General features: G+C 38.1%; 1 protein-coding gene across 7 annotated transcripts; it reads left to right on the top strand.

The window, feature by feature from the left end:
* LOC308199689 (RING finger protein 17-like) lies at positions 1 to 27,028 on the top strand. Of its 7 annotated transcripts, XM_080604200.1 has the most exons (23): positions 1 to 160; positions 383 to 470; positions 1,165 to 1,252; positions 1,800 to 1,858; positions 2,879 to 2,934; positions 4,298 to 4,397; positions 6,564 to 6,644; positions 8,066 to 8,166; positions 9,004 to 9,175; positions 10,384 to 10,460; positions 11,133 to 11,207; positions 12,113 to 12,387; positions 16,417 to 16,491; positions 18,162 to 18,323; positions 19,432 to 19,621; positions 20,071 to 20,236; positions 20,699 to 20,889; positions 21,902 to 22,037; positions 22,546 to 22,699; positions 23,376 to 23,530; positions 25,530 to 25,650; positions 26,341 to 26,458; positions 26,882 to 27,028. In XM_080604200.1, the coding sequence occupies exons 2-23, from the start codon at positions 396 to 398 to the stop codon at positions 26,919 to 26,921; spliced, it is 2,667 nt and encodes an 888-aa protein (XP_080460326.1). In that variant the 5' UTR covers positions 1 to 160; positions 383 to 395; the 3' UTR covers positions 26,922 to 27,028. The 7 variants fall into 7 exon arrangements, with proteins under 7 accessions (XP_080460326.1, XP_080460323.1, XP_080460328.1 ...); XM_080604197.1 differs by lacking the exon at positions 26,882 to 27,028 and having other exon boundaries at positions 26,341 to 26,644; XM_080604199.1 differs by lacking the exon at positions 26,882 to 27,028 and having other exon boundaries at positions 2 to 160; positions 23,415 to 23,530; positions 26,341 to 26,642.
* Positions 27,029 to 27,512: the final 484 nt, after the last annotated feature.

Genomic DNA, 27,512 nt, shown 5'->3' with positions numbered 1-27,512 from the left:
AGCGCGCGGCAGTGTTGCCTCGGCGCTGCGAAGGGTTGGTGGTCGGTGTCGGGCGGCCTCGGTGCGTCCCCGTTATAAAGCGGGTGGGGCCCTACGGTCAGCAGGGCAGGCAGTCGTGTCGGGGCTGTGTCAGCAAGAAGGGGTCGTGAAACCGGTACTGGTAAGGGTTGGGGTGTATCGAGTGGGGTATCTGGGCAGCACAAGGCAGGCAGACCAGCTTTCTCTTAAATTCAAGATTTCTAAAGGAAAATATATGTTAAAAGAATTCCGCATCTCTATATTTTCCTTTCAATCCTTACAAAGGGATATAATGTACCATATTCGCTTAAGTGAAGAAATGTACATGTTGAAGTAAGGTTGTTATTTCTTTTTTTCCTTCCAGCATCAGGGACACGATGAGTAGAAAGAAGGAGTCGGTGGATGGCAGTAGTGAAGAGCTTACGAGAAGAAAACTGAAAGCTATAAGGCATGTAAATACTAAGCTTAGTACAGTGACTTACATGTTTTTTTAAGTTTTGCCTCTGTAATTATTAGGAAGTAGTATTGAAGAAGGATAGAACTAATGTTCGTATCGTGCAGTGTTGCAAGTAAGTATTTTTATAGACCACATATGAAGATGTGCAGTAACGGCGTGCATAAAGTTTTATAATTTAAATGAAAGGTCGAATTCAGAATTTCAGAATTCTTAGAATTTTAGAATTAGTTTTAGAATTTGGTAAAGGTTTCAAGGAAAGACATTTCAAAAGCTTCTTGGGATGTTTCCAAATACTGCGTTATTAGGCTACCAATATCTTGAATTGATCTGGATATTTTACAAGTAAATAAGATAACATTGATACATTCAACATATTTCTAGTTAAATAACTGTATAAAACAACTGTGATTTAAATCTTTATATAGTCAGTCACTGGTGGTTGCTTAAAAACTTCAGTATCGCCTTTATAGGCAGTAAGTTCAGTATCATGGAGCTAATGAATTGCCTTCAGTTAGAAGAAAATAATTATTCTGTGCATGTGTTCTGTGTCTCATTAACTGAACCTTTTTTCTGCATGATGTCATTTGGTAAAAAGCAGGTGAGCTAAATTTTAAGAGCTAGGAGTCAGAATTCATGTTTGGTTGATGTCCCTAAAAATTTTAAACCTCTGCTTTTATTTCTGAAGGCAGTGTCTTAAGACACTAGAAGAGGACTTAACAGAACAAAGTCACAGAAGAAGTGATTTGTGTCATACATTAAATGATACGGGTGTGAAAGGTAAGATTTTTGATTCTTGACTTCTATTGCTAGCAATTCCGTGTTGTGCAATATTCACTGTTTCAGGTGGTTTCCCAAAGACAACAAACAGGCTGCCAAATTTGATTAATCTCTTTTTGCTTGGTTGTCTGTAAGATCTGTAAAATTTTGAGTATCTAGGATGTATGGAGGCTTCATGAAAAGTGTTTTTTCCTGTAATACAGCTACAGACTTTGAATGTGTTTTCTTTGTCTTTTTGCCTTCCCTTTCACGTGGTTTTCTTGTCCCTCATGTAGTAGCAGTATAACATACATATCATGCAGATAATGCCCTAAATCATTAAAGGTAAGGTTTTTTTTGTAATTCTTCATAAACTTTCATATCTATGTATCTGGACTTAGAGCTTTTGAAGTATGTCATTGTAAAGGTCAGTGTTCAAATTACTGTTAATGTAATGTCTTTGTAGAAAACTATTGTAGTGATCATGTATTCCTGTTTGTGTCACTGGTTATAAGATATATTCCAGTTCAAACACTCATAGTCAAGTATTATACCTGTTCTTTTGTAGAGATCAGTGATGGGGTGAAGAATGAAGAGACTGATTTTTCTGGTTCCTCTTCTACAGAAGTAGGTTGATGCAAAGCTTTCTGTTCTGAAATCACTGCAATGCTCTGAAATAGTGGTATTACAGGATCTTACACACTTTCATGAGAAGTGGCTGAAGTAAGCCTCGCTCCAGTCAGAGAAATGTGTGCCCTTTGTAGACTTTTGTCCTGCCAGCAAGTCTTTACTAGCACTTCCAGCAGTGCAGTGTTGCTATGAAGTGCTCCCCTGTTGTCTAAAGTTTGGTTTTAGAAAAGTTGTTTTACAATTATTGTCCCATGCTGCCAGCTCCATTCTAGTTTCTCATCTGCACGTAAATGTGCAAAAAAGAACTGGTGCAAATGTTATAAGTCTCCCCATCAGTTCCTGAATAAAGAGAAGATTTTTAAAAAAAAAAAAAAAACTTCCCTCTGAACAGTACCATGCACCTTACAAATGTTTCTCAGTTTTAACACTTAAAAAAAAACAAATGCTCTGCTTGTGAATCCTTTGTGTTAAAACATCCTAATGCCATTTTGGAAGAAACACATATTTTGGACAAACTAACTGTATTTTTTAGGTATTTTTAATGTAATCTGAAAGGTAGGGTGTGGCCGTTCTGGTACTTCCATTGTGAAACTCAAATTTAGCTGTTACTGCGAAACACAACTTCAGTAGAGTTTAGTGACTTGGCTTAATTATTGTGAGGATTTATTTCAGTAAAATTAGTGAAAAATAAATGAAGTTCACTGTTGCAGTATACTGGAAGCACGTACTAGTTTTGCGTAAGAGTGGGGAAGAGTACTAAGCAAACAGGAAATTGCCATTCCATTTACTAGAAACACTACTGCAAGGATATATTGACCACGAACTTCAGCTTGGAATCTGTTTTCTTGCACAACTGGTTGCTCAATCAACAGCGCTTACTTTGAAGCTTGGCTTCATTGGAATATGTGGGGTGGGAGGTGGTTTGCTGAAGGTGAGAAGAGGCTTGTAGGCTGTTTACAGTGGGAGTTCAATTTCACCCTGTATTTGAACTTGTTCTACTTTTCCCTCTGAGTTCAGACCAAAATGGATGTTAAACTTGGATTGAGTGGTAGCAGCTCAGAAGATCTAGCAAGGTAAACCTTCAAAACCCAATTTCTTAATGTGGTTAGATGCCACACTGGGGTGGGAATTGACTGAGTAAGAAATTCTGAAAATATTTCTCCAGCTGATTTTTTTTTAATGTGACTTAAGCTTTCCTAATGTGTTCTCAGGATGGCTGCCTGGTGCAGCTGAAACCCAACTTAATTGAGGGCATCAGACAAGCACTGAGGGCCTCCTGTGTTTCTAACATCTAAATACAAGTAATATTTCATTTAAAAGGGAGAAGGAGATTTGGTTTGACTTGAAATACTTGGAACTGAAGGTTTTAAATGCTGTTCATGGTAACTCTGATAAGGGGTCAGAGAATCACCCTGTTGCAGGAAGGGCTGCCTCACTAAAGTGCATCTTCAGCCCCTGCTGGCACTATTGCACCTTCTGCTTAGGTATCCAATTACTAGAACTAGAAGATTAGATGCTGGCAAAGTTCCTTGGTATTGTCATACTTAAATTACATTTACTTAGCTATCCAGGCTATGTGAACTTGGAAGGAAGTCTTAAAGAGGGTGTGTTTCCCTAACTGCTGTTGCTATGGAGAGTCATCTTCATCTAAATAAGAATAGGCCCAGGTAATTTTTAGGGTTTAGTTAGATGAGTGTTAGGGATGTATGGGAATTAGCCTTTTGAGATAGGCGCAGGTAAGATCTGTCAAAACTTGGCCAAAATAAGATAAAACCTGAGATTTTGTGTACGGGTGCAGCCTGTGCAGCAGGGTTTGCCAAGTCCTCTCACAGCCCATCAAACAGGAAATGGAGTGTAGAAGAAACAGCACTGCTTCCTCACTGCAGTTAGGTTGGCTTTTTTGGAGGCTGTTCTTGTGAGGGTCTTGACAGCTGTTTACCACTACGTATACTTGACAGGAGAGCTGGGTTGTGTGACCAGACAACAGAATTTAAGAGCCTTCTTCTATTGTTTAGGTATAATCTGCCTTGTATTAGTAGAACTTCAGCAGCCTAATACCTGATGGGATAGCTTAAAAAAAAAAATACGGGCAACAAAAGCGTATCTTGGAATATTAATAGGCATGCATTTTAGTTTCATCAAGGGTGAAAATCACTACTGACTTGTAAGCTTTTGTTCATGCCTTTTTTGTGAGATAAATTCTAAGATAAAATAGATGCTACAGTTGAATTTTAAGGTGATGCTGCTAGGAAGGGACCTTAACCAAAAAACGAGGTATGTCTAGAACATGACCATGTAAATTAAACTGTTCTAAGAATAGTTGTGTGTGTGTTTAATGACAAATCTTGAAACATTCAAATTGTGTATTAAAATCTTCAAGTGAAGTTTGTTTTTATTTAATGTGAGTAGGTTTTTCCTTAAAGTTCTGTTTTGCAGGCCCTCCAGTTCCAACACCGAAGACAAAAATGTTCAGTGCCTGATTTCCTCAAATAGTGGGCTAGACTGTAAACCAGGTGGAGCTCCATCAGCAGACATGGTGTGTTAATGTTGAATTTCTTTATATTGCCACTCTTTTGTAAGCATAGTTAATACTGCACTTACTAAAACAAACCCGCAACCTTAACTGTTAAGTGCTATTGTTCCATCCTGTCATGGGTTTGATGTACAACTATGGTGTTAACAAAGTAATTTGACTGAAGTTCATTTATTTTAGTTAAAATGCTGTTCACACCAAACTAGGTTGTAGCTGAGGAAGACCGTGTTCAGCTGGCTGTGCTATTAGGTTTTTTGAACTTAATTTAAAAAAAGGCTTCACAGTATTTGACTTCGGGGCTTTCTTTTCAAATAGAAGACAACTGCAGGGCATCCTTAAAGCAGTCTAGTGGTTTATCAAGGCAATGTGATGGGACAAATGGATCTCTGAAAACATTCTGTTAGGTTTTCTAACATGATCTTCCTGAAAAAGGTTTGTGAAGTTCCAGGCAAAAAATAAGCTAACTTGTTGCATATTTTAGAGTGACAAAAAATGGAAATTAATGGTACATCCTCTGCCGGTCCCATGTTCTTGCATGTAGACTTTCTTGTATGGTTATCTTGAAAGTATCTTAAATGCATATGCTTGTCTTGTTTCCTAATACAGTTTTTGTTACAGTGCCTGTTAAAGTTTGAAAATGGTTCTTTTCTGAACATTTTTGGGAAAAGGATCAGAAATAAACCTGAATCATGTTATCTTAAACTTCAATATGTTATGTTAACAAAATACTAAAGCAAATCATCTGAAGTCATCTTCAGAGTATATCAAGTTTGAGGTCATAAGCAGTCTTTTGATGGTAGTTGAACTTCCGTGAACAGAAGCTGTCTATGTTTGAAAAAGTTGAGGATGAATGGTGTCCATATCATGAATTCAAAGGATGGAAAAATAACTTCCACTGAGATCAGTCTAACCTTGATGAGCTGCTGCTTCCTTTTCTTTTTCCATTTTTTTTCTCTGGAGTACTTTATTTGTGGCTGGTGATTTCAAAGTCTGGCAGGATCACTTCTTAGATCACTGAATGAGAATACCTGTGTTTTAAAAGGATATTTATTGTTATTGACCATAATAACCATGAAGTAGATAGGGTTACATGTTACTCCATGTGTTTTAACCTAGATCTCCTTGTATCTTACCAAAATGGAGTGAGATTGGGTGGCGTAGGAACTTGTGACTTGGAGGTTAACTGTGCTAGGAATAACTCTTAGAGGGTTTTCTGTTCTTTATCTCCTCTTGAAGAGGAGACATTGATCTGAGGTGACCAGCTCCATTAGTTGTGCATCTCTTCCAGAGATGAAGGTAGCAACAAGCATCTTCAATAAACTCCAGATCATGCTGAGGCAGCACTTTTATCCACCTATGATTGTTTGATCAGAGACAGAACTGTTCCAGGTTTTCAAACTTGAGCTCTAACTCTTCTCTAGCTTGTATTTGTTCTCCTTAACTGATGAGGAACCCTTTAGAAATGGAAGGTGTTTGCCAAAAGGCAACTTAACAGATGTCCAATGGGAATGGGTTTCCCAGTAGTCACAGACTTCACCAGCACCAGCCCTGACTCTTTGAGGTGTCCTCAACTGACGATGATCAGTTAGCGAAATGCCAGCACTCCTACCGATACTTTTAACAGCACTCTTACCGGTACTCTTAACACCAGCTTCAGTAATACCAGTGGTGGAAGAACATACTTACATTTGCTTCTATCTCAGTTCATACCAGAGTATTTCACTGTCTCTTGCATCAGCATTACGCTGTGAGCTTATTAGAGTTCCCTGCTGTTCTTATTTTTTTCTGAAGTAAAATTCCTAGATGTAGGACTTCTCTCTAAGCTGCAATATTTCCTTTCTTCTGTCCTGCATGCTTTCTTTGCTTTTTATTTGGAACTTTGTCTTGGTTTTCCATCTTAATGCTTTCTTTGATTCTCTTATTTGCATGCATACACAAAATATCTTGCATGTATTTAGCAAAATACAATGCAGAATCAGTCAAATACTGTGAAATGTTGTAGGCTTACCTGAATTAGGCTTACAAGCTACTTCATGCCCATTTGCAGCTGTAGAGCTAGTCAGAGCCATACAAAGGTCACCAGGGTCACCTACCTCAAATCTATTAAAATTGCAACTGAGTATAGCCTATGTTCTAGTCATTCAATCAACTTACTTTTCTTTTCCCTAGGAAAACAAAGCTCTGGAAGGCATTGATGAAGCTTTGTGGATAGGTATTTGTAATCTCAGCCACCTACAAGATGCAGATGAGGTGGGTGAAAATATATTGAAATCCTGAAATGTTACATGCTAGCCTTGATTAAAGCTTTTTGTCTTGAGTACTCAAACAAATGTACTGTTAAAGGCACTAAGAGCATGTTTAAACATGTCTTGTGTATTTCAGTTGTTTGAACTATTTCTGTGAATATGCAGCACTAAACTCTGGACTGTGTGGATTACTTGAGTCTGTTCATAACTTGAAGTTACTCTGTCCACCTGTACATTAGGCATAACTACATCTAAGCAGAACTTTGAGTACTGAGCTTGTGTTCCCTCAGAGCAGGGTGAAATTGACACTTGCTTTTGCTTTGGCAGCTAAGTTTTTTTTTCCTTTGCTTAGTTTTGGATTTAAAGGTAGAAAAGGTGTTGTGGAAGAGCTTGCATTTCTGTCTACCACTTCCTTACATTTTGTATGTATTCTGAGATAAACGGGCATAGAGGTGTTCAGTGATCCAAAAACTTAAAATCATTCTGTGTGGCATGGAGAGTCACTAAAACCTGTTTCCCATTCCCTTTCTAACTTGTTGCAGTGGCTGATCTGCCAGTTAAGCAAAGTTATGTTAAGTACCTGCTTCAGATACTAACTGCATCTTGTAAAAGCGTTGAATTTCAGCAGCTCTAACAACTCCTGCATTTGCAGCTTCCAACAGCTTTTCAGCAAAGGCTGAGTATTGCCAAAGCAGTTGTATTACTGAGATTTTTTTCCCTACAGTCTCATTAGATGTAGCTATAGCAACAGAAAACTGATGCTTAGCTGGAGTAAGAATCTTACTTTATTGTCTAGGTGCTCAGTGAGTTCAAACAGTAGGAGTCTTAGCTTGTTAACTACCTGTGTGTGGTGCTGCATTAGAATGTCAGAAAGCAAGTGAGGCAGTGGGTCCAAGATCACAGGATGGCTGGGGTTGGCAGGGATCTCTGGAGGTCACCTGGTGCCACCCCTGCCCAAGCAGGGACACCCAGAGCAGGCTGCCCAGGACCACGTCCAGGCGGCTTTTGGAGATCCCCAAGGAGGAGACCCCACAGCCTCTCTGGGCAGCCTGTGCCAGGGCTCCGTCACCTGCCCAGCACGGGAGTGCTGCTTGGTGGTCAGGCAGAACTTGTGTTCTGGTTTCTGTTTCTTGCCTGTTGCATCTGAAGACTTCAGTGGCCATGAAGATCCAGACAGTGCAAGCTGACTAGAAGTTAAAACGAAATGATTAATGATTTATAACTATTCTTCCACTGTACTTATATAATGATCCTCTAATTGGCCTGTTTTCCTTTGTACCAATCACAGCACACTGCAGTGTTAATTCCTTGTGTTGGGAGTGTTCATCACTGTCTGACTGTTCGCTGGTTCTGTTCTGTTTTGTTCTGAGTTCTAAAAAGTGAGAATCGTGAATAAACATGTTTACTCTATACTGAATGGAATAGATGCTGAAATGCTTTGAATTGCAAGTGAAGCAGGAAGGAGACAAAGTTGCAGAAACTGCAGATAGAAAATTTGATGAGCTTGTAACTTCTCTCCTGTCAAGGTAATATTCTCACCTGTGCTATAGGAGCAATGGGCAAGTTCTTCAGATAAAATATTTCAGAATTTTCTCATTACAGTACTTGATAATACCTGTATTTAATTTTTATGCGGTATTTCTGCTGTTTCACAGTGGTATCTAGTTCTTGAAGCCAGTTTGTGTGGTTGGAAAACAGTAGTATGTTCAGCTTCTGCTTTAAAAGAAAATTTCAGAATAGCATTAACGACTTTTTTCCTGAAATAGCTTGAGGGGTGGGGGTGATAATGCCATTAGGGGAATGATCAGTTTAATGAGAAAAACTTAAAGAAAAAAGGCTTTCTGCAAATGTTCAAGTTGATAAAAACCCAACGATTCTTTTAAAGAATATTTGTCTTCAGGTTTTTATACATCATATGTACTTAGAGCAGTGCATGTCTGTTGCAAAGCTTAGTAGTACAGAACAGCCTCTGCAAGGGGCATCTGATCTTCTAATCCAACTGTTCAGTTCATCAGGTTTTTTAGGAGTTGGACTTGATGATCCTCGTCCCCTCCAACTCAGGAGATTCTGTGATTATCAGCTGGATGTGTATGGAGGTATCTGTAGGCTTCATTGGACACGTGTTTTTAAACAAAGTTCCTTCAAAGAAGAGGGCTTGTGGCTGTGAACTCAGTGTTTTGCTTCCCCTGATTTTTATATTACGTTTCTGTGCTGTCTGCTCCTTGCTGTGAGGATAATGGTATTTCTGTGAGATGCATCCAGTTTGTATTGTTGTATAAGTGGCAATTGTACTTCACAGTCAACGTTGGAAACAGCACTGCTGAGTGCTTACTAAATTCTGAAAAATAATGTTTTTAATACAGGAAAAGGAAACTGCATGCAGAATTAGTGAAGAGCATCAACAACTACAGTGCTGATGTTGCAAAAGCTAAGCAGTTAATTGAAGAGAAGAAAAAAGGCTTGATTGGTGCCATTAGGATAGCAAGGGAATTAAAAATTACACCTTCCGTAAGAACCTACTGCGATCTGGATCAGGTAGTTACTGTGAAATTTTTGTGAAGAACAAATTCGTATTTGTATTGAAAGCTTTCATGATCTGTTTTTAGTTTGACTTGAATATTGAAGTTCTTACAGTGGTGTACTCTACCAACCCACCTCTGCACATGCACTGCCAGTCTAAATTTGGCCTTGGTCACAAATCAGGCTTGTGACTCACTTGAAATGAAAAAGGTGGGCCTGGTCTCAAAGAGCTTGATGTTGGCAATGGCAAATGGAGGGGGATGACAGGAAACGAAGCCAGTACTGTTCAGTGAAGGGATAGTGTTATCAAAATTTCAGACACAAATCTTCCCATTGTAAAGTTCTCCAGCCTTCACACTGAATTAACTACACCAGAGTTCAGTCTGCTCTCCTGGTACAGGCCTCTACTTCTATGCTTCTTCCCCGTTGTAGCCTCTGCTTGTAGGAACACGATACCTGCTGTACTGTATCAGACCAAAGCTCCAGCCAGTGAGGTTTCCTTTATTTCAGCAGAGGAGAAGGTACTTGAAGTCTAAGAACCTGGGCATTTAAAGGTTAAGGGTTTTTATTGTGTATGTGTATACATTTGTACTTAATGTGTTTGCATATGGAGTGGCAGCTTGTTCCGTGCTCTAGTACTTGAAATGAGGTGTATATAGAATTGTTCCCTCTGTCACTTTGTCACCTGGCTGTTTGATTTGGAATCTTTGTAGTCCTTGTGTTAAGAAAAATAATTGGTCACCAGCCATTTTTGCAAGCAGTTTGATTTTTAAATTCAAGTTTGCTGCAGTCACTTCTTGCTTTCCATGTGAAGAAACTTGGTCTCTCCCATCGGACCCAGGAAGGGATTCTAATCACTCCTTTCTTCATGTATTGTTTGCTCAGTGTGAACTCTAGAGGCTGGCACCCACCACTGCCCTTCCATAGGCCCACTTTTTTGTTTAGAATTTACCTTCCCAGTGGCTGTTCATGTAAAAGGAAATTCCAACTCCTGCTTCTAGTCACATGCTATGGCTCCAAAATCCCAAACTGTTAAAGCCTTAGCAGTGCAGGGAGACATAACCGACTATATAAGACTAACAGTTGGTTAGGCTCTTGGCTGTTAATGAGTAAACTCTTTGGTAGAACTAAAAATGTCACATTCAGACTGTCATATTATAGTTAATAGGCACCTGCATAATTCTCTGTATATTGCAGGCTAAGACTTCACTCCTTAATTTCAGGTTATTCATGATTTGAAGTTGCCAGTTGATGCTGAGCTCTCAAGAGTGAGTAGTTTGAAGGAAAAAACATCTCCAAGGTAAATGACTGGAGTGGGAGGTATATTGGCAGATGAATGGGTGCACTGGTTATTTTAATTATAAAAGCTGTCTGGTTAACAGTTAAGTGGTATTAATCAAGCTCCTTGGCTTACATAGTTCTGAAACTGCTAGTTCAGGTGTGTACAAACATACTGCTGAAAGGGCGTGATTGCCTTCATCTGAGCCATCAGGAGAAAGCACATAAAATTTGCTATGTAAACAACCACATGCATTAAATACATTTCTGATAGACTTGTGCAACTTCTAAACACGCTCCCAACTAGGAAGTGGGGAAAATGTTGGTTTAATTTTTTTAAATGAAACAATTTCTTCCATTCAACAAGGACACAAGTATCTAAGTATCTTCTTGGGACACCAGTATCTAAAAAGAAACTCATGGTAGGTTATATAGATGTGGAAACTTGGTAAGTAATGTAGGACCACTCTCTGCATGAGAAGTAGAGCAAGAGGCAGGAGAGTTTCTCCAAGTGTGAATCTGAAAATAAACAAGCAACCAAATAATCCATTCATAGAAGTGGAAGAGTGAAATTACAGTAGCTAATCAATCTCTTCTTTTACTCCTCTACGTCATACGTGATTTTTGTGCTGAAAATCACCATGTATATCAAACCATCAGTGATACAGGTATTTGTAATGTTTCTTCTCTCGAGATTTCTCCTGAACACTGAAGAGATCACATCTTTTTTAAAGAATCTGGGGAAGATTGAATGGGGAGCATCAGGATAGTAAGTATTTTCTTCAGAGGGATAGGTACAGTAATTCAGCTTTTCTTAACAGTTAAATACTGGAGACTAAATTTTTAAAAAGTTCATGCTTATTAGTTTTTGTGTAAAGAACCAAAACAGTTTTGTTAAATGCTTGTGTCAGCATTTCAGTTTTGTTTTTCACTCAACTATATTCCCTAGTTTTTATGCTGTGTTTTTTCAGCTTTGGCATTGATAGGTAATAGAAATGTTTATCACTTCAGCATATGAAAACTGGTTCATGAAAGTGTAAATCTCAAATCAATAAACTTCAGTATTTTTCATCATATTTCAGCTTCATAATCTAAATATTGAGCATGTACGCCAAAACAAGTGACATCAGATGAACAAGAAAAAACTAACTTCTAAAGTTATAATTGCTTTCTTATTTGTCCTTTTCCTTTATTTTTTTTCCTGTTGTCTTAGACAAAAACTTGAGAAATGGAATGGAGTTGTTGTGAAGGCTCTTCTGGTCAGCACTGCTATCTTAAAAAGATTCACTGACTGTAACTATCAGTAGTAAGACATCTAGCATGTCTTGTTTCTTAACATGAGTGTATATCACACTACTGATGTTTTTCAAATACTTTGTCTATACCTGTGCTGTCTGATCACTTTAAGCAGGGACAACTCTTCTGTGTACTCAGCTGTGCCCAAGAATGTGTACCAGTTCTTTTGCCAATTCTTTCTAGGTTTCAGAAATCCTGTTACTGTTCTGCTGTCTTGGTATTGAAAAACTACATAATACAGATTTATTTCAACCAGCCTTTGAGATGTTTTCAGAACATAGTGATATTTTCTTAATAAAACCTCTCGTTTGACTTGTGTGCTTCTCTGAAAACAGACTGGATTAATGTGTCTCAAAATAAACCTTTTCTCAAATACAGTGATGATAATGGACAGCATGCTTTTAGCCCTGGTGACAAAAAAGAAATATCAAGTTGTGATACTCAGCTCTCTGTAGACAATATGATTCCACCACCTTGCAGAGAAAGTAAAATAAAGGCTCGGGCAAATAAACCTGGTGTTCACAAAGCAGTGAAAAATGTGCAAGTACAAGAATCACTTGCTGTGGTACCTCATCAGAACATTCCTGCTCTACCCAACTGTCTGTCCAGCCCGGATGTCATCATAGAAGAAATAGTTGAAGATGACCTGGAAAGTAAGTTTTTTGAATACCTGCTGCTTACAATGTTCAGACGTCAAGCATGATGTTATTCATCAATTGTGCTTGTAGTTAGCTCAGTGCAAGCTGTTTAGTGACTGATTTTACTTTTAGTGTAGTTATTTTACTTCACTTTTAGTGACTGTGTTTTACTTTATCTTCCTTTGAACTACTGTAGTACGTTTGTCTGTTCAGCTTGCCTTAGGGAAAAATTCCTCAAGCTTTTTCAGACACAAATCATACCATCCAGGCAGGTAGAAAGTTTCTTTGACTCTCTTAATCATTAGTCCCCTTCAGTGTTGGTCATTAGCTCCTGGAAGGTGCTGTTCTGGCAGTTCCCTGGGCTTTTGAATCTTTTGAAGGCATTGTCATACCTTAACTGACAACAAGAGTTAAGCTCTTCAACTTACAAGGTTTTGTCTGGACTGTGTTAGTAAGAGTACAGCTAACAGGTCCAGCCAGGGATACTGCCCCTCTGGTAGGTGCTCAACAAGGCTGAATCTGGAGTGCTGTGCCGAGTTTTGGACCCTGCAGTACTGAGAGTGATACACTGGAATGAGTCCTTCAAAGTGCTCCAAGCTAAAGTCCAGGAGGTGCTTAGTGGCAGGGCAGAAGGTATTAGGAATAACTTGGAACATGGAAATAACACCTAGGTCATAGGAAAAAAATGACTATGGGGGGTGGACAGTGACTAGTGCAGCTGTAAGATATGTTACTCCTCTCATTAGAGTGGGTACAAAAATAAGTTCAAGAGTTGTAGTGAAAATCAAAGCTTCCCACTAAGTCTTCAGTTTATTAAAGTGGATAAAGCAACTTCAGAACCAACAGTGGCTGGCTTTGAGGAGGGCTGAGGTACCAGAGTACTAGGCAGCTGCCATACCTGTTTTGAAATAAAGGAGTAACCCAGGGAACTGGTAACTTACTCTTCTTACTCACAGAAGTCTGAAGAAATAACCAACTTCTCCAAGATCTTGGGTGAACAGCAGTCCTCACGTGTTTTTGTGAGGAAAAAGTCCCATCAGACAGATTTCTGCCTGGAACAAGATGGAAAGGCTTCATTCCTACCTGGTGGTGGATCTCGCTCCTTTAGTGCACCTGCTGTTGTGGTACTAACTGAAACTTAAGTGGGTTCAGAGCTGGTTGGGTACCCAGAGAGCATTTTCAAATGGTTCCCAGTTGAAGTGGGAGGGGCCTGAAGTTTTGTTGGGGAAAAAAAACTTGATGGTATAGATTTGTATCACATTTAGTAGTAATTACGTTTGTACTAATTTAGGGACTGAGAGTCTGTAGGCTGTTGAGTGAGGATTGGGGTTCTGAATGATCTCAGAGTGCTTATGGGAAAACGGACTGTAGTTCAATAGTATTGAGTCATATTTCAGTTGAGCTCATAATTCAGTTGAGCAGAAAACATCACAAGTGGAAAACAGTTATTCTGATGGCTGATCTTCAGGAAAATTGATAGTGTTTGTAGTGGATCAGTCTGATTGCTGGATGCTTTTTCATGGACTGAAAAGAACAAAGATGTGACTGCTTTCCATCTCGTGATAAGGATGTTTTGTTATTCTCACTGACAAAACAACCTTGTTCTTCGTCTAAGGACAGGGAAGGGTTTGTTCCTAGAGGCTACTCTAGCTAAGCCAGCTACATTTAGTATTTGGGGCTGGATGTTAACCTCCTAAAGCTCTTCTGAACTGTTTAGTACTGAATAATACTGGTTTCTTTGGTGCACTATAGCACTTAATTGTAAACTTGAGCCTTTGTGTAACAGGTGTTGGTAGTTTTTTCAGGAGTCTTCTCTGTGTGCTGTGTGAGTGAAAGATCTGGCCTCTCTACAGGACCTGGACTTAAATAGTCACCCAGTCTGAGCTGATGGCAACTTCTCTGTCCATAGGAATAATGCTAGCAAAGCTGAAAGAACGTGACAGAAGTTGGGAGTTGGGATAATGGAGATCTCCTTTATGTTCTTGTTCAGTGTTATTAATTCCTCCCATGTTTGTAAAGGAATATTAGTCTTCAGATCCTAGTATCTATTTCCTAAGAATAAAGGAGTTGCTGCCTGTGTTAGCAGGTTCAGTACTCTCTGAAACAACAGAAATCATGAAGCTTGCTCTTCTGTATTCACACTGCCTTGAATTCAGGATAAATTCAGGCTGTCAGGAATCACAGGTGCTCCTGTCACTCAGCACTAAGGATTTTAGTATGTGCCACGTTGTTGCTCAAGTGATGTCATTGCAAGGGCAGATGAGGTGGTAGATGAAAACTTTTAGATCAGGTACCAAATATGGGGCTGTAGATGAATGCAGCTTTTCATGCTTCAGAGTATGCCCAGAGGGTTTCTTATGAAAGTACTCATTCCTCAGGCACTTCTGTCACACTGCATTTAGGAGTGACAGGCTTCTCCCTGAGCTCAGTTTTAAGGTTTCTTCTCTAAGCGGTTGAGATGCAACGGTAAATTCCTTCAGCTTGCAAGGAAATCTTCACCTACTTATGCACATATTCAAAAGGCTAAGGTACATGGTAAGTTCATTTAAAGGTCATGTAAACATTGAAAGGCTGTAACATTAAACAATTGGGAGAAACAGCCACCAGCAGTGACATGAGGCTACTGGGAGGAGACAAGTTAAGTGACATCAGTGGTCTTCCCAGCTGCTTGTAACTGGGTAAAATATCATTCCTGGAGCTCTGTGCACATCTGTAGGAGCACCATATACCATTGCTGATTCTCAAATATGAGAACTGCCAGATAATTTAAATGGCTGAGGGGATGCCTGCTTTGGTGTAAATGGATGCTGTTGGAGTCTTCCAGGAGGACGTCTGCACATTCATCTCCATTTTTGTAGAGTAAATAGAATATTGTTAATGCTGCAAAGGCAGAAAGCCTCTAACCTGATGTAAAAGACAGATGTGCTCTCACAGTGGAGTGTGCAGATGGCCAGTCAATCATGAGTTCTTGTTTCCTGTGTTCTTGTGAACAGATTCATCTGTAATTAACATGGTTGACTTCAGCATGTTCTTTTTCTTGTTACTCCACAAACATGTTGAGAAAATCCCTGGGTTTAATGATCTGTGGTGGATCCTTGGAGAAGGTGGGGATGATACGTAGGAGTACTTGTGGTAGCCTATGGTGGGTTCAGGGTGGGGTAAACTTCAGGCCTTGGCACAGCTGTCTAAAATAGCATATTCCAGAATGCTAGTGGACTTCACAAAACTGTCAAAATTCTTTCAAGGAGCAATGTAATCCAAGTAATGTGTCTTCAGTTGTCTTAATGATAGTTTTGTAACATTGGCTCTAAGTGTGTGGACTGCCCATTTATACATAGCCCCTACATCTACATCGGTTTCAGTCGCATCAGGTGTGGACATCACGTATGGAAATGGTTACACACAAAATGGTCACAAATTCACAGCTGGTCTGTGCCAACCCCAGAAGAGCTAGGACACAAAGTATGGAATTACAAGGTTAAATATTTATTCATATCCATTAAATGCCTGAGCCTTTTCAGATGTGTGGGTGCAGTGAAGTGACCAATCATAAATTAAGCCATACTACTGTTATTCACAATATTTGGTAAAGGAACTCTTTACCTGCTAATCCAGGCATCCCTGGAGTCAGTTAAGTAATAGTTAACTCTGATAACAGGTGTTGGGAAGGATTTCAAGTGTAAGTTGGAGGGGCAGGGATGCCAGCATTACCCTTGTTCTCCCCTCATGTCTACTTTTTGGCTATTCCATTGGTAAAGCCCTTATGTGCAGGGCTGGGCTGTCGTTGCAATGAGCTGGTGTCCTTCAGCTTGTATTCCCAGGCATGTATAACCCCAAAGTTCTCAGCAGAACTTGAATGATCAGCATGTGATGCAAACCAGTACTGTGTAGTAGCATGATGGGTACAAGCGTTAGGAAGTTTTTATCACTCTGCAGTGCCTTACTACAATATGTATAACCTCTGTGCTGTGCTTGCTGCTTTACTGCATATGTACAAATCACCTAATCTAATTGATTAAACTTTTCTTCTAAAACAATAAACAGAGCTTCCCCCAGAACACCACAATGAACAGAGGAAGAAACTTTCCAAGAAGAAAACACGTTCTGAACACAAAGCTGGTTAGTGACTTTTCCTGTCTGGTAAATGGTTTAACTTAGAAGGAACCCATTCTCTAAGCAGTGGCACAAAGCACTGGAATCACCTGCAGAGTTGGACACATCTGTTAGTGTTCTAACTGAGATAAGGAGTGTGCAGAAACAGATTCTCATCTAGTCTAGTTAACACATACTTGTTCATGTGTAGGAGCGGTAATGAGGCTCGTGAATTCCTTCCAGTTCGGAGTAGTTTGGGAGGTGCTTATACAGATGATGTTAACAGTGCTAGCAGCTTCACTTGGCAGAAATGCTCCCTGATCAGCTCTCCTTGCCAAGCTGAAGACTATACCAACTTTTGACGTTTCTTCTAGAATGACTTAATTGGAAGATACAATACACAAAGTCCCAAGCAACTTTCAGAAACTCAATATTGGCAGTGTCTCAGCACATGGTAGATCCTTGAGATCCTTGATGTGGTGGCATCAGTGCATCGTGTGAACAATGGGACCAATTTATATACTGAATTTTGGACTGTTGTCTTGTTCTCTCCCAGTGTACCTTCAGTATTTGAAATTGAGTGAACAGAAATGTACAAAACAGTACTTTGAGGAAGTAAGTTACTTCATTCACAAATTTTGTAGGCACGGTTTGTGTAGTGCTTTGAACTGTTAATTGAGTGGGGAAAAAGTAAGTAGAGATGACAGTATTGGGGAAGAAAAACAAGAAGCTTGTTGATAGAGGAAAAAGCAGGAGAAGAATGCATATTTTTGTGTTTCTTTATATCTCAGAATCATAAAATACACTCCTGCCCCATCAAGTAACTTACCTCTCAAGTAACTGGTACATTCACGGGCTACTTTGTAAGAGACTTGACAAAGTAGTAATAGATACAAGTAGTTTGAGTTCATAACAATTTCTGTGGAAGTACATCATAGAGCAATTCTAACGCCCTTCATGAAGTTGAACTGTAGAGTTCGCTGCCACTTCATTCCACTGCAAAGAATTTTTGTGGAGAAACATCAAGTAAACATCAGTTATATCTGAGCCTTTCCAGGCTCTTGAGTTAGGGCCTCTGTCATGAATACACTATGAGAATCAGATCCCAGAGTTGAAATTATCACAGAACTGTTTGCCATGATCAGTTTTATTAGTAATATGCTAAAATAAGTGTTCTAGAGCTTTATGGATTATGGAAAGCACAATTCAAAGCTTTATCAGTGATCTAGTGAAGTAGCGTAATACATGCTTTTCCTGGTCTACTTGGGACAAGCTAGAGACTCATGCAGTAACACTGAATTGCTGTACAAAAGCACTTAGGATTTCTGTTCTCAGAAGTAGGTATATTAGGCTTTCCAGCTTACTTTCTACAAGTGTTGTACTTCTCTGTTAAATAGAGGGAATAAATACTCTGAATTACCTCCATAAATTCAGGAGACTGCTTTGTAAGTAGTGAGACAGCCTTCAGTTTTGCAGGGTGGCTCAAGGGAGGTAGTTCTTACTCATTAAAAAGAGCAGACTTAATCAGGAGGCAAATCTGTAACTCATTCGAAACAAGTGCGAGCAGACTAATATTGAAAGCTGTCTGATATAATGAAATGTGTTACCATGAGTGCAACATAACTGTAATCACATGTCTAATAGTGTCTGTTGGAGTCACTTGGACAATAAATGATCTTTTCTTTTGTCTTCTTCAGGTTCAACAGAACTAGTGTTTGTAAGCCATGTTGTAAATCCATGCTGCTTCTATATTCATCGATACTCGCAGAGGAAAGAACGTATTTTTTTGGAGGAGAAATTGAGTAACTTCTGTTGTAGTAAAAGTTCCTATCTCTTGCCTTCAGATGTTTTGGAACTAGGTAAATCAGTTATTTCTAAATGTGTGAGGTAGTTTAAAACACCGTCCTGTAGTATGCCTTCTTTAGTAAGGTCGTCTTTCTCTATTTCTTTTTTTCCTTTACCATTCCTTTACCAAGGGAAATATTTCCGTGTATTCTGGAATCTACAGTTAAAACTGTTTTGTAAAGTAGACTTGTATTAAATCTTACAAATGAAAATTATGGAAACACAGAAAAAAAGTTTCTTCACTTCTTGACCTTAGCAAATTCAGTGTATAAACTAACAGCAGGAATACCTGGCTGTAAATGTTGATGTCTTCCAGTGTTAGGTGATGTTTAACTGTTAAGGTCTTTTTTAGAATACTGATTGTAACGAACAGACTTGTTCTTTCATTACTTCAGTAAACTTGCTGTCTCTTATGCAAGCAGCATGCCACTTCTGGTAGATAGATGGTTTTGTTTACAGTTCACTGACTGGATAGAAACCATTTTGCAAATAAAATGAAAGACAAAACAAGAATACATGGCTAAGTAACTTAAAAATGTTCTGCTTTACATGTTGATAATGTTACTGATTTCTAGAAGGTGTTCAGAAAAGTGATAAAAAGTATGTTACAATCCTGAAGAGAGAGCAGAATCAAAAATTACCTTGGGATGTATTAGTGGTTTTATTATAGTGTTTTTTTCAAATTTTGGAGATGAAATTGAGCTTGGGGATATTATGCAGAAGTAGGGAACTTGTGAAATAGGTATGTTTTTGAATGTTTTGGTGTTCGGGGGTAGGCTTTCTTCATGCAGGTTTTTTATGTGACTTCGATAGAACTATTTGTAACTCAACTAGACTTTAATGGCATTTTAGTAAAAGGTATAGAAGGCTTACCAGAAATGATTCCTCAATACAAGCCAACTGTCTCCTAGATGCACAGAACTTGTGTAAATGAATGAGGAGAGAACTTCTGGCAGGTATCAAGACAAGATTATTAATGTTTTTGTGTATTCGTTTTAGCTGCACTGATCTTACTACCTGTGTGGAAGATGGACGAGAATAGAACGTTAGGCAGAACTATAATAATACAGTGCAAAATACCTCTTAATTCTTAATTTAGGCTTTTTATTTGCTCCCATGTAGGTGTTCAAATTTTTATTAAGAGTAAGGAAACTAGAATGTGGTGCCGTGGAACTATCACTAAACTAATCCCTGTAAAAAGTAAAAAAGAAGAGAAACCTTCTGATCCAATAAGATACACAGTTTGTGATGTGGCAGTGATGGAAGTATTCCTGATTGATTTGGGGAGTTCGGAAGCTTTAGTTTTCTCAAGGTATGTTCACAAAGAGTTGTTCCCCTGCAGTAACCCTTTGAGTGTTGGGACTTACGAGGTTCTCTGTTAAGAAACAAATCCTCCGTCAGCAAACACGCTTCATACAGGCTGATAACCAGATATGCAAGTGACACTAGTATCTGTAGGGAAAGTGGGAGGGCATGCAGGTACACAAATGTACAAACCCTCATGTGGTAGTATGTTTGATTTAGACTTCCACTGCAGAAAGGTAATGCGAGTCCTGAATGCTTAAAAATTAAAAAAAAAAAAAAAAGCATTTATTTAAAAAAAAAACCTCAGCCATTAATGCCAATCACTGCAGTAATGGCCTCTTTAAGTTTGATTTTTGATTGTTTTGTGTGTTTGTTTTTTGTTTTTCCTTTTTATTCACTTTTTTTTTGCATTGCTTTTAAGCTAGTGCTACTTTTTTTTTTCCTCACTGGCAATAGGTATGATGCTGCTGAACGACCTGAACCTGCTCCTTTGCAAACTATTGAACCTGATGACATTTGCTTGTTTGTAAGGAAGCCAGATGAGAATATTGAGGCAGAACTTGCAGCTGTTCCTCCTTTAGCAGTCCAGTGTTCACTGAAAGATATTGTTCCCAAAAATGCAGTAAGTAGAAGCTGTTTCTGCTACTTCAGGAGAATTTTATTCATTTTAAGATGTATATTAAAGAATTTCAGTGCATAATGTACAATGATCTTAATCCAGTATAAACAGAATAAAACTTACTGCTGCAGAGTATATTTTAAAATATGTATATCTATTAAAAGATGGTTTGCGTTGCTTTAGTTGGAAACAAACTTACAGCAGCCTGCCTCTAAAAAGTCTCTGGGTTTACGCTCATATATTTCAAGTTTAAATCTCATTTTGACTCAGTTTTACACAGTTAAAAGATTTATCAGCCTATCATAAAAGAATATTATCTTGTGCTGTCCAGGATATGAACTAAACAATCTGTACTCTTAGGAAATACTGAATGCACTTCTGTTCAGGTGCATCCGTGCTCACTTCCTTGCTTCTGTCTTCTTTGACTCTCAGACATCTTCAGCACTTTTTTTTTCTTTCTAACAGAGTGAAGGTTGGGGAGAGGAAGCAAAGACAAAATTTTTAGGAATGGTAAATAATAAAGTTGTTTTAATGACCACATTTAGAGAAGAAGATGGTGTTCTCATCGTGGATTTGAAAAAACCTCCATATAATAACATAAGCAATGACATGCCTGCATCTCTCAAGGATGCGTTAGTTTTTTTAGACTTGGCAAGGTAAGTGTCATCTGGTCTATGCTCTTAGGACATAAATGATAATGGAATAATACTTACAAAGTGAAGCTTATTGAGCAAGTTGTTTTTGCGGTGTTGAATGTGTTAATGTGTGATGTTCAGCAATATCTGTTGATGCCCTTTTTCTGTCTTCACTACTAAACACCATGGCACGTTCATTTTCTCCAATCAGAACTTTAATTGGACAATGAACTTTATTTTAGAAAATGATCAAATCTAAATTTCTGTAGAAGTTCGAGGATAATGGTTTCTCCTTTTACCCCCGTGTCATTGGGCGTCCCCCACCGAGAGAAAAGCATGCTAACATCAGCCTTGTATCTTTGATTTGCCTGGGAGGCAGTGACAGCCAGGCTGGTCACAGTAGGGTGGGTATAAGGGGGAGCTTGATGTTGGCATTGGGACAGAAGGGGGTGCTTTGGAGGGACCAGCAAAAGAGGCAGGAGATAGAGAAGAACAGTGAGTGCTTTGGTGTTTAGTAAATGTGGTGTTTAGGAAATGAGAGTTCGTACTGCTGCATGCAGAAAGGTGTTTGTTTATATATGAGCATAACTAGTTGTGGTGATCAGTGGGAGATGACTTCTGCTGCATCTGCATTCCTCTGGTAATTGTTTTCCTCTCATAAGCGATGGAAAGGAGATCTAAAAATGTTTTGTCAGTGTAGTGGACTTACCTTTTTGGGGGGTAGAGAGAGGACAATTTAAAAGTACGTTTCTGTTTCCCAAATAACAAAATACTTTTAGGCTGGCATATATCTTATTATATTATTATTATACAGCTGGCATATATCTTATTACTGTGTTACATTTGTTGGAGGAGGAATTAGAATTGGCTGTGTAAACTGTGAGAAGGAAAGTTCAAGCTATTCAGATGGATGTGGAACAAGTTACTTTCGAGAAGTTTTTCTGCATTTTTCATAGTAAAATTGACATAGAATCTAAGTCTTCCTTCTCAGTTAACTTTGACAAAAGTTATTCAAACTCTTTTTGTGCCTTAGGTTTAAGTCACGTCTTCCTAATCACTTAGAAAATAATACGGTCTTGCAGTATAAACCTTCTAAGATACCAGAAGAAAAAGAAGTCTTTGTTGTAGTTTGTCACATAAATAGTCCGAGTGATTTCTATCTGCAATTGGTAAGTTTAGAAATGAGGTCTGTTTAAATAAAACTCTACAGATATTTTTACGTTGAGCTACTTGGAGTACACATCAAATAAGTTACAATTTCCATTATTTTCTGATGTTTCATAGTAATTTTAGGATTATAATAATAATAAATACAGTAATTACAGGATTCCTGGAATTAACATACTAGATTAGCTGTTAGAATTATAGATTAATCCTAATTAAATGCAGGAATTTCTGGAATGCCATCAAATTTTTTGACTGTTTACTTACATGGTTAATTTCCATGTGGGTGTGTGGTGGTTTGGTGTTAAGAATAGTGACTGAGCAGGGCAGTAGTCAATAATCATTAGGGTCTTTAATTCATTTGGTGTGTTCATAACTACTGTTCAGTATGGGGGGAAGGAGTAGAAAAGACACTGCCAGAAAAAGCGTCCTTTAAAAGAACAAAAATACTGCAAAAAAATTAAGAATTCTGATCTGTACGTATTACAGAATGTTTTGTTGTTCTTAATTTAGGTAGATAGCCTGGATACTTTAGCTTTTCCAAAGAAAAATAAAGAGAGAGACAAACATCAGGATAGCAAAGACTTGCAAATTGTCTGCCCGGTTGAAGGCCAACCCTGTATTGCAAAACACAAAGATGGGAATTGGTACAGAGCACAAATTACAGGTGAAATACTGGTTCTTTTGCTGTAATGCTAAGTAGCAAAATCAGATGTGCCGCTTGATCAGTCACCCATTGGATGTGAATAATGAATAAAAAAACAACCGTTATATCTACTAGGCAGTCATCCTAACAGCTAGGTTCATAAATTCAATACTGCTAATGCTTGCTGTATTTTTTCTTACTCTGTGCTTCATGTCAGTTGTCAGAAAAGAAATGGTACCAGTAATTTTTGGTATTGAAATTCTATTACATATTTTAATATTTCACATTACAGTTTGACCTACAGATTAGTCTATTATATCCAACCTCTGATTGTAATTAGTGTGGGATAATAATTCCTGTAGTAATCGCCAAGGTATTGGAGGCAGAGGGAGACTCTTAAGATGCCTGTATGGGCAGTGGAGTGTATTTAATGTGCCTGGATGTGTACTTGCTTACATGTCTACTTGGCATGTCGTTAATATGCCAGCATCTCTTAAAATGATGAGATGTGTCAGGTTCAGAATGTTAAACTTAATTCAGGAATTGAAAAGAGCTGACTCTTACATTAAAAAATAAATAAATTTCCTTAGCTTGTAGATTATGTGAAAATGTGGTATTTTTAATAGAGTGTAAATGTGGACTTTGCTTTGAAGTTCTGATGCTTTAGCTTGGATTTGATACTCCTTTTTGTTTGTAGTAACTTGCAGATTTTATCCCTGGGTTGTTTTTCTTGAAGGGCTGCCACATTCACAAGAAGTTGTGGTCAAATATGTTGACTTTGGCAGCGTTGCTAATGTAACTCTTAAAGACATATGCAAAGCAGAAGATGAGATTCTCAGCTTTCCAGAAAAGGTAAGTTAGTTACTGCTCAAACTAACTGCTGAAAATACATAGAATGCAGATGGATGGAAGGGGAAATACAGAATTGTTAACATTATCAAGTAAATGAAATGTCAATTAAGTTCTTTTGCAGATGGGTTTATGATGTGACATGTTAAATGGTTTTTGCACATAGATTATAAACTTATTTTGGTGTGTCTTTTTAAGTTATTTCAGTTTCAGTTGAAATCCAGTATTACCTTGGGTCAGGGTGTGTATGTAAGTGTGTATGTTTATCAAGTACTTTCTTCTACTCCATCATAGAAAGCATAATTAATTTTCACATTGTAACATTTTCAAACAGTAATCTAATAGAACTGTATCTTTGTTTTAAGGCACTTGAAGTTTGGTATTTTCTAAACTTTTCATCTTGTAGGAGTTCCCCTTTTTGGCAAGGAAAAAAATGGGTGGGAGAATATTTCTGTCAAATGAAAAATGCACATAAGTTCAAAAAAAAAAAAAAAACTTCTACTGTTCATCAGATAGAAAAATTAGGATTGACAGCCAGAACTAAGCTTTAAAACTTGATGAGTTGATAGGCTTTTATAGCCTGTTCTAGGCAACGGAAGTGGTGACTTTTGGAACTAACATTGGCCAGCATCTTTTACAAAAAACAGGATTTAGCTGTTTGTATTTTGAACAGATGTTTCTGGGAAGAGTTTCAGCAGAAATAATTCAGCTGTTCTATAATGACAGCAAAGGAGAGGAAACACTGTGAAAATGGCAAAATGCTTTTGCAGTTGCAGGAACTTTAAGAAATACTTCCTATCACTGTTAGGTTTAAGACAAGTAGTAGAAGGATGCACAGGCCTGCATTTGCTTAGGTGTTGTTTTGGTTTCATATCTCTTCAATTAAAAAAAAATAAGGATTTAAAATTCTTTGAAACATGAATGAAAGCAACACTGCAAAATGAAGGATTCAGAGGGTAGGAGTATCAGAAGTGAGGCTGCTTGTGCAGGTCTGTCCTGTTGCACGTAAGCACTGTTAACTCTTAATACCTGATCGCATATTGTATTGACCTAAAAGTGTGAATTGGTTGTTACGAGAGATTTGAATTAGGCTGTTACAGGAGAAGCCCGTTAATGCAGTTTGCACACACAGTTTAATGGACTTCGGTGCTGCAGAAATAGTGCCAAAACTGGAATGAGCAGTGTTAAAGTAGCGTTGGTTTTGGCATCCACAGCCCTTCTCATCTAATAGTTATTTAACCTGTCAGTCAGTCTTATTTTCTTATTCCTGACTGCCTGTATCCTAAGAATATCTCCCAAACGTGCTTATTTCCATTATCTTTATTTCCTTTAGCTTTTTTTTTCCCTGCCTGTGTTACTACTCTTTTGGTGCAATAAACAAGAAGGAAGAAATTGTAATAGTCACAGTTAATTAACTTAAAATTGAGCTATAGTATAGCCACCAGCTTTTGAAGTAAAGATGCTAAAGAAGAATTCTTTTAAACAAAATGACTTAGTCAGATTTCCTGTGTTTTTTTCTGTCATCATATAATACCTTTTCAAAATCTGGAAGTTTTCTGACATAGGTTCTGTGGTATTCTTGTGTCTCTGTAAAATCCTTCAGATTTCTACAATGGTGTAGTCACATTGAGCTTAAATGTTTTAAGTATGTGTCACTACATTAAGTTAAGCAAAACAGGATTAAAGTTTTCCTTTTCACCTCTCTATAATAACCTTTGTTGTTCTCGGCAGCCAATTCTATGCCTAACCATAAAGGGAGGCAAGGAGAAGTAAGCTCTATTTCAGCAAGACTGTTTCTGAGTTTGAGCTTTACGTCCGTCTGCAGGCTACAGGGTTGGGGGACCACATGGGTCTTAAGTCTGATCAAACGTTAGCAAAGTGGAACCAGAATCCAAGGTCATGCTGTCCTGCATGGGTCCAAAATCAAGGCGTTGTTTGATTTTACTCTAATGGGATGGTATTGAAATGTGATGGCAAATGGGTAATTTGAGTTGTTCTTCAGGCAATCAAGTGTAGGCTGGCTTACATTGAGCCTTACAAAGCAGCAGACGAGTGGAACAGAGAAGCCACAAGAAGATTTAAAGAAATGACTGAAGATAAATTTATGGTGTGTTCAATTGTTGGTAAGTTATCACGAGTGTGTTTCTGTTTAAGTATTATTAAATGAACTCATATATAGAAACATGTACTTTTATATCTTTGAAATGTTTATATCCATACTTGTGACAGGTAGCCTGGAGTGAGCACATCCAGACACGAACTAACTGAAGGAGGTGTAAAAGACACAACCTCAGATGAAAGTTCTCTTACTTCTCTTCTTGTGGGCCACACTGGTGTAACAGGATTTAAATATCCTGGTTTATAAGATGAGCTTGTTTCCAAAATGCTAGTAACCCTCGACAATTCCTGACTTTACTGGTAGCTGTGAATGTGATCGCTGCTGCTCTAAAACATCCCCACCCCGCAAAACAAATTTTGATTAACATATGTATGCCTTAGTAGAACTTCTCTCAATACCATTTATCGTTCATATGCAGGCAGCTATTTTTCAATACCCATAGAACAGTGGTTTGGAGCCTATCTAATACTTGAAATCACATGCAGCAGTTGGTTTCTTGTAATTTTTTGTCTCTTGATTTTACGGATGTGTGCAAAGCTAAACCTCTCTATCTTGTTGATGGCTCAATTATTCTATACATCACATGTAATTTCACAAAATTTTGTTGCTTCATACCATTTGGTGTGTCTCCAGAAGAATAAGTGGTGTTTACTGTAATTGATTAGTACTAACTATGTTTGTTATTAATTCACAGAGGTTTTGAAGAACAACATTTTATCTGTTAAACTCTTTTACTCCCACGATCCTCATGGAAGAGACTCCAGTATTAACTGCCAGCTGGTTAAAGAGGACCTTGCATCCTACATACCTGGGTATGTGTTCACTCTGCATAACCCAAAAGTTTGGAAATACTGGATTTGTGAAACAAAACAGTTGGCTTTAGTATGTCACCTTAGTGGCTAGAAGTCACCACGTTTGTGATGAATTCATGACAAATCACATTCATCATGAAGTAAGTCCATTTAACTCTGCAGTTAGGCATAATTGAATTCTCAGGGTAAACCTTGATAAACATTTGTTAAAATGTTATCTTAGAATCACAGAGGTTGGAAAAGACCTCCAAGATCATCTGGTCCAACCGTCCCCCTACTACCAATGTCACCCACTAAACCATGTCCCTAGGCACCATAATGGGTTCAGAAGTTGCAGATGAAGTGTTTGTGTCCTACTCATAATGTGCTTAAGTGCTAATCTTCCCAAACTGGTTATTAACATTCCCATTCCTTTGTATTAAGAAAAGAAATATCCACCCTTACATGTTTGAAGTACACCTAAGGTAACTCATCTCTTTGGAAGTTCTGCTACTAGAAAAGAAACTCTCAGGTAACCAACCACAACAGCAAAAGACAGAAGAGTTGGGAAGAGATGAGGCTGAGGAGATAGTCCTGCTCCATTTAGTTTGTTCTTTTTTAGAAAAGATAATCCATGAGTATATTTGTAAAAATCAATAATTGTTCTTTAACTTCTGACTACTGATGAGAATAAAGAGATTGTTAAACAGCTTTTGTTTTGAAAATGGAATTCGAGTTCCTCTTTTTTCAAGAGGAAGCAAGTAATTGGATTTTCATCTCATAGTTCAGAAATACAAATAAATCCTAAAAACACTATTATTGTACTGATGACATTTTTAATAGCTTTTTGTGAAGTTAAGCAGCTTTATTTAAACCTGAATTGTTTTGTTGGATTGCTTTGTTGTCACTAGGGTATTTTCTTTTGTTGTGGTTCAGCTATACTTAAAAGCCTGGCAGCAGCCTGCAAACAGATGGATATGTTACCTTAATATAAGATGCTGTGTAACACTGGTAACTTGGGTAATCTGTTGGTTTTTAACTGTGTGGTGGGTTGACCTCAGCCATACAGTTGTTT

The sequence above is a fragment of the Anser brachyrhynchus genome, assembly GCF_964034855.1.
Source record: "Anser brachyrhynchus genome assembly, chromosome: 1".
Lineage (NCBI taxonomy): Eukaryota > Metazoa > Chordata > Aves > Anseriformes > Anatidae > Anser > Anser brachyrhynchus.
Note: the sequence above shows the minus strand (reverse complement) of the source record. Positions and strands in the feature narration are given on the sequence as shown.

Coding starts and splice junctions, on each gene's coding strand:
- LOC308199689 (XM_080604197.1), top strand. CDS start 396: ATGAGTAGAAAGAAGGAGTCGGTGGATGGCAGTAGTGAAGAGCTTACG. Junction 12,388..16,416: donor AGTTGAAGATGACCTGGAAA/GTAAGTTTTTTG, acceptor AACAATAAACAG/AGCTTCCCCCAGAACACCAC. Junction 18,324..19,431: donor TTCAGATGTTTTGGAACTAG/GTAAATCAGTTA, acceptor GCTCCCATGTAG/GTGTTCAAATTTTTATTAAG.